The sequence below is a fragment of the Panulirus ornatus genome, chromosome 11, assembly GCF_036320965.1.
Source record: "Panulirus ornatus isolate Po-2019 chromosome 11, ASM3632096v1, whole genome shotgun sequence".
NCBI lineage: Eukaryota > Metazoa > Arthropoda > Malacostraca > Decapoda > Palinuridae > Panulirus > Panulirus ornatus.
This window is the reverse complement of record NC_092234.1, coordinates 35,833,158-35,846,089: the sequence shown is the minus strand read 5'-3', so window position 1 is coordinate 35,846,089 and position 12,932 is coordinate 35,833,158. Positions and strand designations below refer to the sequence as shown.

The window sequence follows — 12,932 nt, the reverse complement described above, 5'->3', positions numbered from 1 at the left end:
AGGTACAGTAAGGTTGAGGGACAAGTCAATTGGGAGGTAAATTTGAATGAAGAAAAACTGGACGAAATGAAGTGTTTTAGATATCTGGGAGTGGACTTGGCAGCTGATGGAACCATGGAAGCGGAAGTGAATCATAGGGTGGGGGAGGGGGCAAAAGTTTCGGGGAACATTGAAGAATGTGTGGAAGTCGAGAACATTATCTCGGAAAGCAAAAATGGGTATGTTTGAAGGAATAGTGGTTCCAACAATGTTGTATGGTTGCGAGGCGTGGGCTATGGATAGAGTTGTGCGCAGGAGGGTGGATGTGCTGGAAATGAGATGTTTGAGGACAATGTGTGGTGTGAGGTGGTTTGATCGAGTAAGTAATGTAATGGTAAGAGAGATGTGTGGAAATAAAAAGAGCGTGGTTGAGAGAGCAGAAGAGGATGTTTTGAAATGGTTTGGGCACATGGAGAGAATGAGTGAGGAAAGATTGACCAAGAGGATATATGTGTCGGAGGTGGAGGGAACGAGGAGAAGTGGGAGACCAAATTGGAGGTGGAAAGATGGAGTGAAAAAGATTTTGTGTGATCGGGGCATGAACATGCAGGGGGGTGAAATATGGGCAAGGAATAGAGTGAATTGGATCGATGTGGTATACCGGGGTTGACGTGCTGTCAGTGGATTGAATCAGGGCATGTGAAGCGTCTGGGGTAAACCATGGAAAGCTGTGTAGGTATGTATATTTGCGTGTGTGGACGTGTATGTATATACATGTGTATGGGGGTGGGTTGGGCCATTTCTTTTGTCTGTTTCCTTGCGCTACCTCGCAAACGCGGGAGACAGCGACAAAGCAAAAAAAAAAAGAAAAAAAGAATTATGTACATGTCTATATATGTATATGTTTGTGTGTATATATATGTATACGTTGAGATTTATAGGTATGTATATTTGCTTGTGTGGACGTGTATGTATAAACATGTGTATGTGGGTGGGTTGGGCCACTCTTTCGTCTGTTTCCTTGCGCTAACTTGCTAACGCGGGAGACAGCGACAAAGCAAAACAAATGAAAAAATTACATCTCAACATATACAGATATAAACACACACAGACATATACATATAAACACATGTACATAATTCATACTGTCTGCCCTTTGGAAATCTTGATCATGTGTGAGACTGTACGATCTAGTAATGAGAAATCATTCATACTAAAGTTTTGGAGCTTTGTTTCTATATTCTTAGTGAAAGTTGGCCAAGCTGCTTTCCTGTAGTTTGTGTAATCTTTTATGGTAGTTGTAATGTCTGAGTGGACTAGATGGAGCATTATCAGGATGGGCAAGGGGTCTGAGAACAGTTTGTATAATGTGACCTAACAGTGAGTAGAATGTGATGTCTGGTGAGGTTGTTTGCTCAAGTAGGGAATCTGGTTGGCTGGATGGACAGGTTGACGATAGTAAAAAGATACACTTAGTTTAAGAGGAGTCAACCCTACAGGTAATGGGCGTGAGCGTTGAGCCAGGTGGAATGGTGGGCACTGAAGTCTCCACAAAGACAGCTGTTGGGCATGCTACTGAAGTTCTACTATTGAAAGTATATCTGGGAGGCATGTGGAGTCCATTTTTGTTGGCATACACACATAAAAAAATTACATGGCTTGTTTCTGTGTTAGAGAAATGTGCTCTGCTGTGTTGAGCTTGACAGAGTGCTTAATGGTTATAATTTAAAACATTAACCTCAAAACATATGACCAAATTAAAAAGGAAGTATAGTTTCCAAAAACACTCTGCTTGTTATTAAGACTGTAACAAATGACTGTAGACGTGTTCTAAGCAAATAAAACAAGAATTCTGTCATCAACAAGAAAATGATACCTAAATTTGTCATTCTTTCATATCATATACCAGTTTATACTTCATCATAAATTAATATGAACCACTGACCTACCATGTATATTCTATACATCAAACAATACCTATTGGGGTAGCTGTTATCAAAAGTTTATAATAAAAACAAGTGTTCACATGTTGCCCCCGAGTGGACGGCATTTAATAACTTACGTAACAAGATGAGTGGTAGAGTCACAGAATAGCATAAGCAAGTGAAATTCTGGTGCTGTAGCTTTTGTTGATACTGACAGCAAATCCAGAAAACTCTTGAGTCCACAAGATGTGCCCAAAGATAACAAAACTTGCCAGAGTTGAGGAACCATATCACTTTTGTAGCATAAACCTACAGAAATGTAAAGCTCTGCATTAGAAAAACCAATGAAAACTTCCGAAGAATTACAGCTTTCTCTCTGAAATTACACAAATCGAAAGAAAATGGTAAATTAGAAAAAAAATTTCCACAAATGGCCATCATGTCAGCAATCACAAATCAAGAAGAATGCTACCATCAAAAAACATGCTGCTTTCAATAAATAAATGCTGACCCAGGTGGCAAATGACCTTACTGCAGGGAAGATCCCTTAACTCAAGCAAGTCTGTTGTACAAGTTCAATACTGTAAACTTTGATATTTGAGAATTACAACAATGGGTCTCCATGTTTTGGACTTTGTCCAAGTATAGTCTCACATACTTCAAAACTCATTTTCTGGAAATGAAAATTAATCAAGTAGGTAATAACTGGTAGACAGCCAATGACCAGGGAGGTATATTACTAGTAATAACCAACTGAGTATCAGGAGGGTCAGTGACAACTGCTCAGTGAGCCAGCACTTCAGTGGTTAAGTTGCGCTCCTCTGACCCAGGTAGCTGTCTTTTCTTTGCCTTACTCACACATGGACTACAGGCATTCTGTCCACAAACATCCAATCTCTCCTTGTTTTACTTAACACCTGACAACACTTAACTCACATAGCTCATTCTTCATTTTTCTGACCCAGGTAGCTGTCTTTTCCTTCTGCCTCACTAACACATGAACGACTGTTATTCTGTCCATAAACATACAATCTCTCCTTGTTTTACATAACACTTGACAACCCTAAATTCACACAGATTATTCTTCATAACTCTAGATTTTCTGTTGTGAGAACTAGGGAGTAGCCTTGCCTTTAGGCAATATGGTAAGTGCAGTAGACAGAAGTAGTAAGTGGGAATAATTTGGCAGAAGCATTTGGTAGAAGTAGGTAGGAGCATTAGATAGAAATAGTCAGTAAGAACATTTGGCAGGAGCCTCTGGAAACACTGCACTAGAGTTGCCCTCTGCCAGTGGCCTGTTAAGGGTGATATGCTAAAGGCTAAGAAGCAGCACTTGAGTTCACTACTTATGGTGAATGAATTACTGTGGCCACCCCCTTGAGGGAGTTCCAACTGAAACACGTGTCAGATATGTACACAGACAGAAGTAGAAATTAAAAGTGGCACATCCCTATGATTCAGGATAAAGGGGGTCAGCCACTATCTTAACTATATCCAATAGTGAAGTTCCCTACCCTGGCAAACCTCCTTAAAAAACATTTCATTTATTCAATGGTTACTGAAAGGTCTCAATCATGAACAGTTCTATAAGTGAAGTAGAGCACAGAAATATGATTGGGGAGCCAAAATCAATTATCATACAGCATTTATAGCACATGACACTTACACCTTTCATACCAAATGGAATGGAAAAATACATGAACGTGTATCTGACAATGAGAAGCTGACATGACTGTAAAAGTAGTGTGATACACATCTATCTCCAAAATGTACTTTTGAAATCTGAAAAGAGGGTCTTAACCCTTTGAGTGCAACAGTTCAAATCTCCTGCTATAAGCTTCATTCCCTCAAGTGTGACCATCAAAAACTCTAAGCATCCATTTCAGAATGTCCACCCTCTTCTGTGAACTACATTTTCCTGTGACTGACAGTGGCATCTACATTCCAGTAAACACTGTCAACTCTAACAGCTAAAAACAAATGTGGCATCAACTATTCACACACTACACTCATGAGAGACTACCAAGTGTCAGGAGTAATTCTTCTTTCTCTGCATTTCATATACCAGGTAGGATGTGGATAACATAACATCATATGATTTATGAATGTGTACTGAATGCATTACTACTCCATATATGGAAATAAACAGGATATACCAAATTTTGACTAAAGAGTATGACAGGATATAAAGTGGCATCAGTTCCACTGGCAAGCATATACCATGTGCTTCTTTAAACTTCAGTTATGTCTGTTCAAGTTATAATTCTTCATCTCTTTCTATCCATGGCATTATGAGAATGAAAAGGAAAAAGACACATGCTAGTGAAAGAAATTTAGATTTAGGCTGAGCTGTAAGCCTTTGATTTTGACTGCAAGGATTCCCAGTTGCAAGTGGCATCAGTTCTACCAGCAAGCATATACACATGTGCTTCTTTAAACTTCTATTTTGTCTATTCAAATCATAATTCTCTGTCTCTTTCTTTCTATGGCATTATGAGAATGAAAAGAAAGAAGACCCCTGCCACAGTGAAAGAAATTTAGATTTAGGCTGAGTTGTAAGCCTTTGATTTTGACTGCAAGGATTCCCTGATGCCTATCTCAGAAAACCATGCAGACGATGATCCCAGTGAGTCAGAGCCAAAAGACAGTAGTTCTCCCATTGCTCAAGCCATCAGATAATCCTGATATATCTACAGTGTCCTCATGGTATAGAGCAAAGAATGAAACATCATCTATCTAAAAAATAACTAGAAAAAGTTATGGACTCCATGGACAACAAGCCATACTAGGTTTGGAAAATCTTGCACCATACAAGTGTTTTTAGAAGCTTTTTTCCTAATACTTTACATGAATCTGTTGCAAGGGAAACAATAAAAGTACTAAACACAGACTATACAAAGTGTTGCCTTTATCACTCAGATCTAAGATAAATGTAGAAGGAAGTTTTCACCATCAATTACAAAAGGACTTATTGCAGAAGAAATACGGGTATAATGTATTTTGCTTATCTATCCATGAAAATCTGTAAATATTGTAAAGAACTGTAATTACTTTTAATAATAATTTAGAAAAAAAAATTCATTCTAAATGTATGTTTTCCCTTTTCTTGCCTTTACATGCAACAAGGTTGACTTTTATCTATGTGTGAATATCATTTATAATATGATGAATTAAAAATTAATTCATGATTCCTAATACATCACACATGTTTCTGGATCAGTTTCAGCCCCTTAGGAAAACCTTATACGAAAACAATTCATTCTATCAGAAATTACTTTTTCCGAAATTTGAATATGTACATGTGTATGTATGTATGTATATGTCTGTGTGTTTATGTATCAGTATGTACATGTGCGTATATGGGCATTTATGTATATATATATATATATGAGTATATGAGTGGATGGGCCATTCTTCGTCTGTCTCCTGGCACTACCTCGCTGATGCACAAAACAGCGATTATGTATAATAAAGGGAGTGACTTTGTTGTTGACTTGGTGAGGATATTCAGTGTATGAATGGTTCATGGTGAGGAGCCTGAGGAGTGACAGAATGCATGCATAGCGCCACTGTACAAAGGGAAAGGGGATAAAGGGTAGTCTTCAAATTACAGAGGGTACTGATTGAGAGGGTCAAGGCATGTACAGAGCATCAGGTTGGGGAAGAGCAGTGTGGTCTCAGAAGTGGTAGAGGATGTGTGGATCAGGTGTTTCCTTTGAAGAATGTATGTGAGAAATACTTAGAAAAACAAATAGATTTGTATATAGCATTTATGGATCTGGAGAAGGCATATGATAGAGTTGATAGAGATGCTTTGTGGAAAGTATTCAGAGTATATGGTGTGGGAGGTAAGTTGCTAGAAGCAGTGAAAAGCTTTTATCGAGGATGTAAGACATATATACAAGTGGGAAGAGAGGAAAGTGATTCGTTCCCAATGAGTGTCGGTTTGTAACAGGGGTGTGTGATGTCACCTTGGTTGTTTAATTTGTTTATGGATGGGGTTGTTAGGGAGGACAATGCAAGAGTTTTGGAGAGAGGGGCAAGTATGCAGTCTGTTGTGGATGAGAGGGCTTGGGAAGTGAGTCAGTTGTGGCTCACTGATGATACAGCGCTGTTGGCTGATTCAGGTGAGAAACTGCAGAAGCTGGTGACTGAGTTTGGTAAAGTGTGTGAAAGAAAAAGCTGAGAGTGAATGTGAATAAGAGCAAGGTTATTAGTTTCAGTTGGGTTAAGGGACAAGTCAACTGAGAAGTAAGTATGAATGGAGAAAAACTGGAGGAAGTGAAGTGCTTTAGATATCTGAGAGTGGATTTAGCAGCAGATGGAACCATGGAAGCAGAAGTGAGTCACAGGGTAGGGGAGGGGGCAAAGGCTCTGGTATTGTTGCAGAATGTGTGGAAGGCAAGAGCATCATCTCAGAGAGAAAAATGAGTATGTTTGAAGGAATAGTGGTTCCAACAATGTTATATGGTTGCGTGGCATGGGCCGTATATATAGGGTTGTGCAGAGGAGGGTGGATGTGTTGGAAATGAGATGTTTGAGGACAATATGTGGCATGAGGTGGTTTGATCAAGTAAGTAATGAAAGGGTAAAAGGGATATGTGGTAATAAAACGAGTGCGGTTGAGAGAGGAGAAGAGGGTGTATTGAAATGGTTTGGTCACATGGAGAGAATGAGTGAGGAAAGATTGACAAAAAGATATATGTGTCAGAGGTATAGGGAATGAGAAGAAGTGGGAGACCAAATTGGAGGTGGAAGGATGGTGAGAAAAAGATTTCAAGCGATCGGGGCCTGAACATACAAGGGGGTGAAAGGTGTGCAAATGAACTGAGTGAATTGGAACAATGTGCTGTCAATGGATTGAACCAGGCCATGGGAAGAGTCTGGGGTAAACCATGGAAAGTTTTGTGGTTTATCCCAGATGCTTCATATGCCCTGGTTCAATCCATTGACAGCACATAGACCCCGGTATAACACATCATTCCAGTTCACTCTATTCCTTGTAAGCCTTTCACCCTCCTGCATATTCAGGCCCCAATCACTGAAAATCTTTTTCACTTCATCTTAGCACCTCCAATTTGGTCTCCCACTTTTCCTCATTCCCTCCACCTCTGACACATATATCCTCTTGGTCAATCTTTCCTCACTCATTCTCTCCATGTGTCCAAACCACTTCAAAACACCCTCTTCTGCTCTCTCAACCACACTCTTTTTACCACCACACACATCTCTCTTACCTTTTCATTACTTATTCGATCAAACCACCTCACACCACATATTGTCCTCAAACATCTCATTTCCAGCACATCCACCCTCCTCTGCACAACTCTGTCTATAGCCCACACCTTGCAACAATATATCATTGTTGGAAACACTACTCCTTCAAACATACCCATTTTTGCTTTCCAAGATAACGTTCTCGACTTCCACACATTCTTCAAGGCTCCCAGAACTTTCGCCCCCTCCCCCACCCTATGATTCACTTCCGCTTCCATGGTTCTATCTGCTGCCAAATCCACTCCCAGATATCGAAAACACTTCACCTCCTCCAGTTTTTCTTCATTCAAACTTACCTCCCAATTGACTTGACCCTCAACCCTACTGTACCTAATAACCTTGCTCTTATTCACATTTACTCTCAGCTTTCTTCTTTCACACACTTTCACACACCAGCTTCTGCAGTTTCTCACATGAATCAGCCACCAGCGCTGTATCATCAGCGAACAACAACTGACTCACTTCCCAAGCTCTCTCATCCACAACAGACTGCATACTTGCCCCTCTTTCCAAAACTCCTGCAGTCACCTCCCTAACAACACCATCCATAAACAAAGTAAACAGCCATGGAGACATCACGCACCCTTGCCGCAAACCTACATTCACGAAGAACCAATCACTTTCCTCTCTTCCTACACGTACACATGCCTTACATCCTCGATAAAAACTTTTCACTGCTTCTAAAAACTTGCCTCCCACACCATATATTCTTAATACCTTCCACAGAGCATCTCCATCAACTCTATCATATGCCTTCTCCAGATCCATAAATGCTACGTAGAAATCCATTTGCTTTTCTAAGTATTTCTCACATACATTCTTCAAAGCAAACACCTGATCCACACATCCTCTACCACTTCTGAAACCACACTGCTCTTCTCCAATCTGATGCTCTGTACATGCCTTCACCCTCTCAATCAATACCCTCCCATATAATTTACCAGGAATACTCAACAAACTTATACCTCTATAATTTGAGCACTCACTTTTATCCCCTTTGCCTTTGTACAATGGAACTATGCAAGCATTCTGCCAATCCTCAGGCAACTCACCATGAGTCATACATACATTAAATAATCTTACCAACCAGTCAACAACACAGTCACCCCTTTTTTAATAAATTCCATTGCAATACCATCCAAATCCACTGCCTTGCTGGCTTTCATCTTCCGTAAAACTTTTACTACCTCTTCTCTGTTTACCAAATCATTCTCCCTAACCCTCTCACTTTGCACACCACCTGGACCAAAATACCCTATATCTGCCACTCTATCATCAAACACATTCAACAAACCTTCAAAATACTCACTCTCTCCTTCTCACATCACCACTACTTGTTATCACCTCCCCATTTGCCCCCTTCACTGATGTTCCCATTTCTTCCCTTGTCTTATGCACTTTATTTACCTCCTTCCAAAACATCTTTTTATTCTCCCTAAAATTTAATGATACTCTCTCACCCCAACTCTCATTTGCCCTCTTTTTCACCTCTTGCACCTTTCTCTTGACCTCCTGCCTCTTTCTTTTATACATCTCCCAGTCATTTGCATTATTTCCTTGCAAAATCGTCCAAATGCCTCTCTCTTCTCGCTCACTAATAATCTTACTTCTTTATCCCACAACTCACTACCCTTTCTAATCTGCCCACCTCCCACTCTTCTCATGCCACAAGCATCTTCTGAACAAGCCATCACTGCTTCCCTAAATACATTCCATTTTTCCCCCACTTCCCTTACCTCCTTTGTTCTCACCTTTTTCCATTCTGTATTCAGTCTCTCCTGGTACTTCCTCACACAAGTCTCCTTCCTAAGCTCACTTACTCTCACCACTCTCTTCACCCCAACATTCTCTCTTCTTCTCTGAAAACCTCTACAAATCTTCACTTTTGCCTCCACAAGATAATGATCAGACATACCTCCAGTTGCACCTCTCAGCACATCAACATCCAAGTCTCCCTTTCGCGCGCCTATCAATTAACACGTAATCCAATAATGCTCTCTGGCCATCTCTCCTACTTACATACGTATATTTATGTATATCTCTCTTTTTAAACCAAGTATTCCCAATCACCAGTCCTTTTTCAGCACATAAATCTACAAGCTCTTCACCATTTCCATTTACAACACTGAACACCCCATGTACACCAATTATTCCCTCAACTGCCACATTACTCACCTTTGCATTCACATCACCCATCAATATAACCTGGTCTTGTGCATCAAAACTACTAACACAGTCACTCAGCTGCTCCCAAAACACTTCCCACTCATGATCTTTCTTCTCATGCCCAGGTGTATATGCACCAATAATCACCCCTCTCTCTCCATCAACTTTCAGTTTTACCCATATCAATCTAGAGTTTACTTCCTTACACTCTATCACATACTCCCACCACTCCTGTTTCAGGAGTAGTGCTACTCCTTCTCTTGCTCTCCTCCTCTCACGAACCCCTGACTTTACTCCCAAGACATTCCCAAACCACTCTTCCCCTTTACCCTTGAGCTTCGTTTCACTCAGAGCCAAAACATCCAGGTTCCTTTCCTCAAACATACTACCTATCTCTCCTTTTTTCTCATCTTGGTTACATCCACACACATTTAGACACCCCAATCTGAGCCTTCGAGGAGGATGAGCACTCCCCGTGTGACTTCTTCTGTTTCGCACATGCTCAGGAGGAGGGGGGTGCCATTTCATGTGTGGCAAGGAGGAGACAGGAATGAATGAGGGCAGCAAGTATGAATATGTATATATGTGTATGAAGTCTGTTGAGGATGAGAGAGCTTGGGAAGTGAGTCAGTTGTTGTTCGCTGATGATACAGCGCTGGTGGCTGATTCATGTGAGAAACTGCAGAAGCTGGTGACTGAGTTTGGTAAAGTGTGTGAAAGAAGAAAGTTAAGAGTAAATGTGAATAAGAGCAAGGTTATTAGGTACAATAGGGTTGAGGGTCATGTCAATTGGGAGGTGAGTTTGAATGGAGAAAAACTGGAGGAAGTGAAGTGTTTTAGATATCTGGGAGTGGATCTGGCAGCGGATGGAACCATGGAAGCGGAAGTGGATCATAGGGTGGGGGAGGGGGCGAAAATTCTGGGAGCCTTGAAGAATGTGTGGAAGTCGAGAACATTATCTCGGAAAGCAAAAATGGGTATGTTTGAAGGAATAGTGGTTCCAACAATGTTGTATGGTTGCGAGGCGTGGGCTATGGATAGAGTTGTGCGCAGGAGGATGGATGTGCTGGAAATGAGATGTTTGAGGACAATGTGTGATGTGAGGTGGTTTGATCGAGTAAGTAACATAAGGGTAAGAGAGATGTGTGGAAATAAAAAGAGCGTGGTTGAGAGAGCAGAAGAGGGTGTTTTGAAATGGTTTGGGCACATGGAGAGAATGAGTGAGGAAAGATTGACCAAGAGGATATATGTGTCGGAGGTGGAGGGAACGAGGAGAAGAGGGAGACCAAATTGGAGGTGGAAAGATGGAGTGAAAAAGATTTTGTGTGATCGGGGCCTGAACATGCAGGAGGGTGAAAGGAGGGCAAGGAATAGAGTGAATTGGAGCGATGTGGTATACCGGGGTTGACGTGCTGTCAGTGGATTGAATCGGGGCATGTGAAGCGTCTGGGGTAAACCATGGAAAGCTGTGTAGGTATGTATATTTGCGTGTGTGGACGTATGTATATACATGTGTATGGGGGTGGGCTGGGCCATTTCTTTCGTCTGTTTCCTTGTGCTACCTCGCAAAAGCGGGAGACAAGAAAAAAAAAAAGTACATAAAAATCACCATTTTGTACATAAATTGTCTGAAAGGCCACAACAGCAAGAACAATTTCACCAGCAATATAGAGGTAGGCCTAATCACTCACTGACCTGTAAGAATATCCATCCTTAGTTGAGATAATGTTGTGATTGCTGTATGGTACATAGAGCAGACCATTGCAACTGTGGATACTGCAGGAGAACCTAATTTCCTAAAGCTTCCATAACGTAATCCTCCAGCTCTTAGAGACCCTACAGTGCCACTGGAACTCAGTTTATGTTCTAATGCCTTTTTAAGGAGAACTGAAGGTGCTATAGATCCTATATTGCTGAAGGCAGAAGCTGTGGATGAATTTGTCATTCCAGTAATGCTGTTGGGTTCATGTGACTGCATTTCCTGTAAATGAAAACAAACCAGTAAAACTTTTAAGAGACTGTAGTTTTTGAATCCAAGGCTAGTATTCTATAGCAATTACAGTACTTAATTTGAATAAATCTAAACATGAAACTTAAATGATAAAGAATTGCACTTCAGAGAATGATGGGGAGCTTTACATATTTCAAAATTCTTTGCCATTTTATTTTATGAATAAAAGTACCTCCTTGCATCTCTGCCTTTTTTATATTCCACTCTCTCCCATTCTCCATTATGTTTCTTATCATACCTTTTACTATTCTCTATTACCTCCATGTTAAAGGCTCATCACAAACAAAAATGAAAAAAGAATAAAGATAAAATAGTCTAAGATTTTACAGGAAGTGAAATGCTTTCCATTTAATTAGATAAAAGCTACAGTAAAAAAAAAAATGAAGAAAAATACAAGTAATCTAGGAATTCCAAAGAAGGTGGGTTATTTAATATTTCATTAGATACAAGCCAAAGTTGTTGGAATAAACATAAGAACTGAAATTCAAAGATTAGTATCAAAGGTGAAGAAAAAGACATAGTGAGGCCATTCTAGAGATGCCAAAAGCCACACAGTAATCATGCACTCCAGTTGTTTGTTATGCATTTTCTTCCCTAGCTAACAGTGAAGAACAAAAACTCATTCAGGAGAGCACACATGTAATCACAGATAAGATGTGGGAAAGTTGGTATCTCTTTGGGGCAATACGAGGAATACTAGGATAGATGATAAGATGGAGTGTTCCAAGCTAAATTCTGTCAAGCAGGTGATCTATATTCTACATAACTAAAGCACAGTGAACCACTACTTCTGTCTGATCACTAAGGATCTGAGGTTTTTGTAAACTTGCAGATGCTGGTTTTATCCTTATAGAATGTGAGATAAATAATATACTGTAATCCTAGTCAACTAATAACCATTAAGGAGTGGCAGTTCCAATGTTATCAGATACAAAAGGATAATGCTGTTTTCATGTACATCTTAATATTCATTTTCTATCTTACATACCGATAAATTATAATCATTTGGCTTTTCTTCATTCATAAACAATATCATTCATAAAGAAACATTATCATTAACATTTATAAAGATAATGTATACATTTCAGCAGAAATCAGTAATTGTCACGTCAACACAAACTGAAAACTTCCTTTTTGTATTGTGTGTGCAGGGTAACTCAGGGATTGTCCTGTAGAAGCATTAGGCACCCATATGCAACCCACTTTATCCCTGTCTAGAACACAGCCTTAACATTTTGGCAGGCATTCTCAATGTGAAGATCATCTGTGAATGTTGATCACAAGATCCTAATTTGTAAATGCGTAAGGGTTGATCACAAGATCCTCATTTGTACATATCTATGGGATGATTGCAAGATCCTCATTTCTGAATGTTTGAGGGTTAAAAAGTCTTTCAATTGATAATTCTGTCTAAGACCAAAAGCACTTCATACAATGCATAATGTAATCATAAATTTTATACATATAACAGCCTATATGCAACTGCTGCTCTATAGATATATGGATACTTACTCCAGCCCTAACAGTGTGCCATATGCAGAAAATGGGATGTGGACAGGTGAGAAAGGGTAGTG

The 12,932-nt window shown here is 40.0% G+C and overlaps 1 protein-coding gene across 1 annotated transcript in view; it reads right to left on the bottom strand.

The window, feature by feature from the left end:
• Positions 1-12,932, bottom strand: part of LOC139751401 (ubiquitin-protein ligase E3B) — a 260,968-nt gene that overhangs the window by 135,275 nt on the left and 112,761 nt on the right. The window contains exons 9-10 of the mRNA XM_071666787.1: positions 11,043-11,328; positions 2,042-2,213 (exon numbers count right to left, since the gene is read on the bottom strand). Of these exons, the coding sequence (XP_071522888.1) occupies positions 2,042-2,213; positions 11,043-11,328 (458 nt within the window). The remainder of the gene's footprint in view (positions 1-2,041; positions 2,214-11,042; positions 11,329-12,932) is intronic.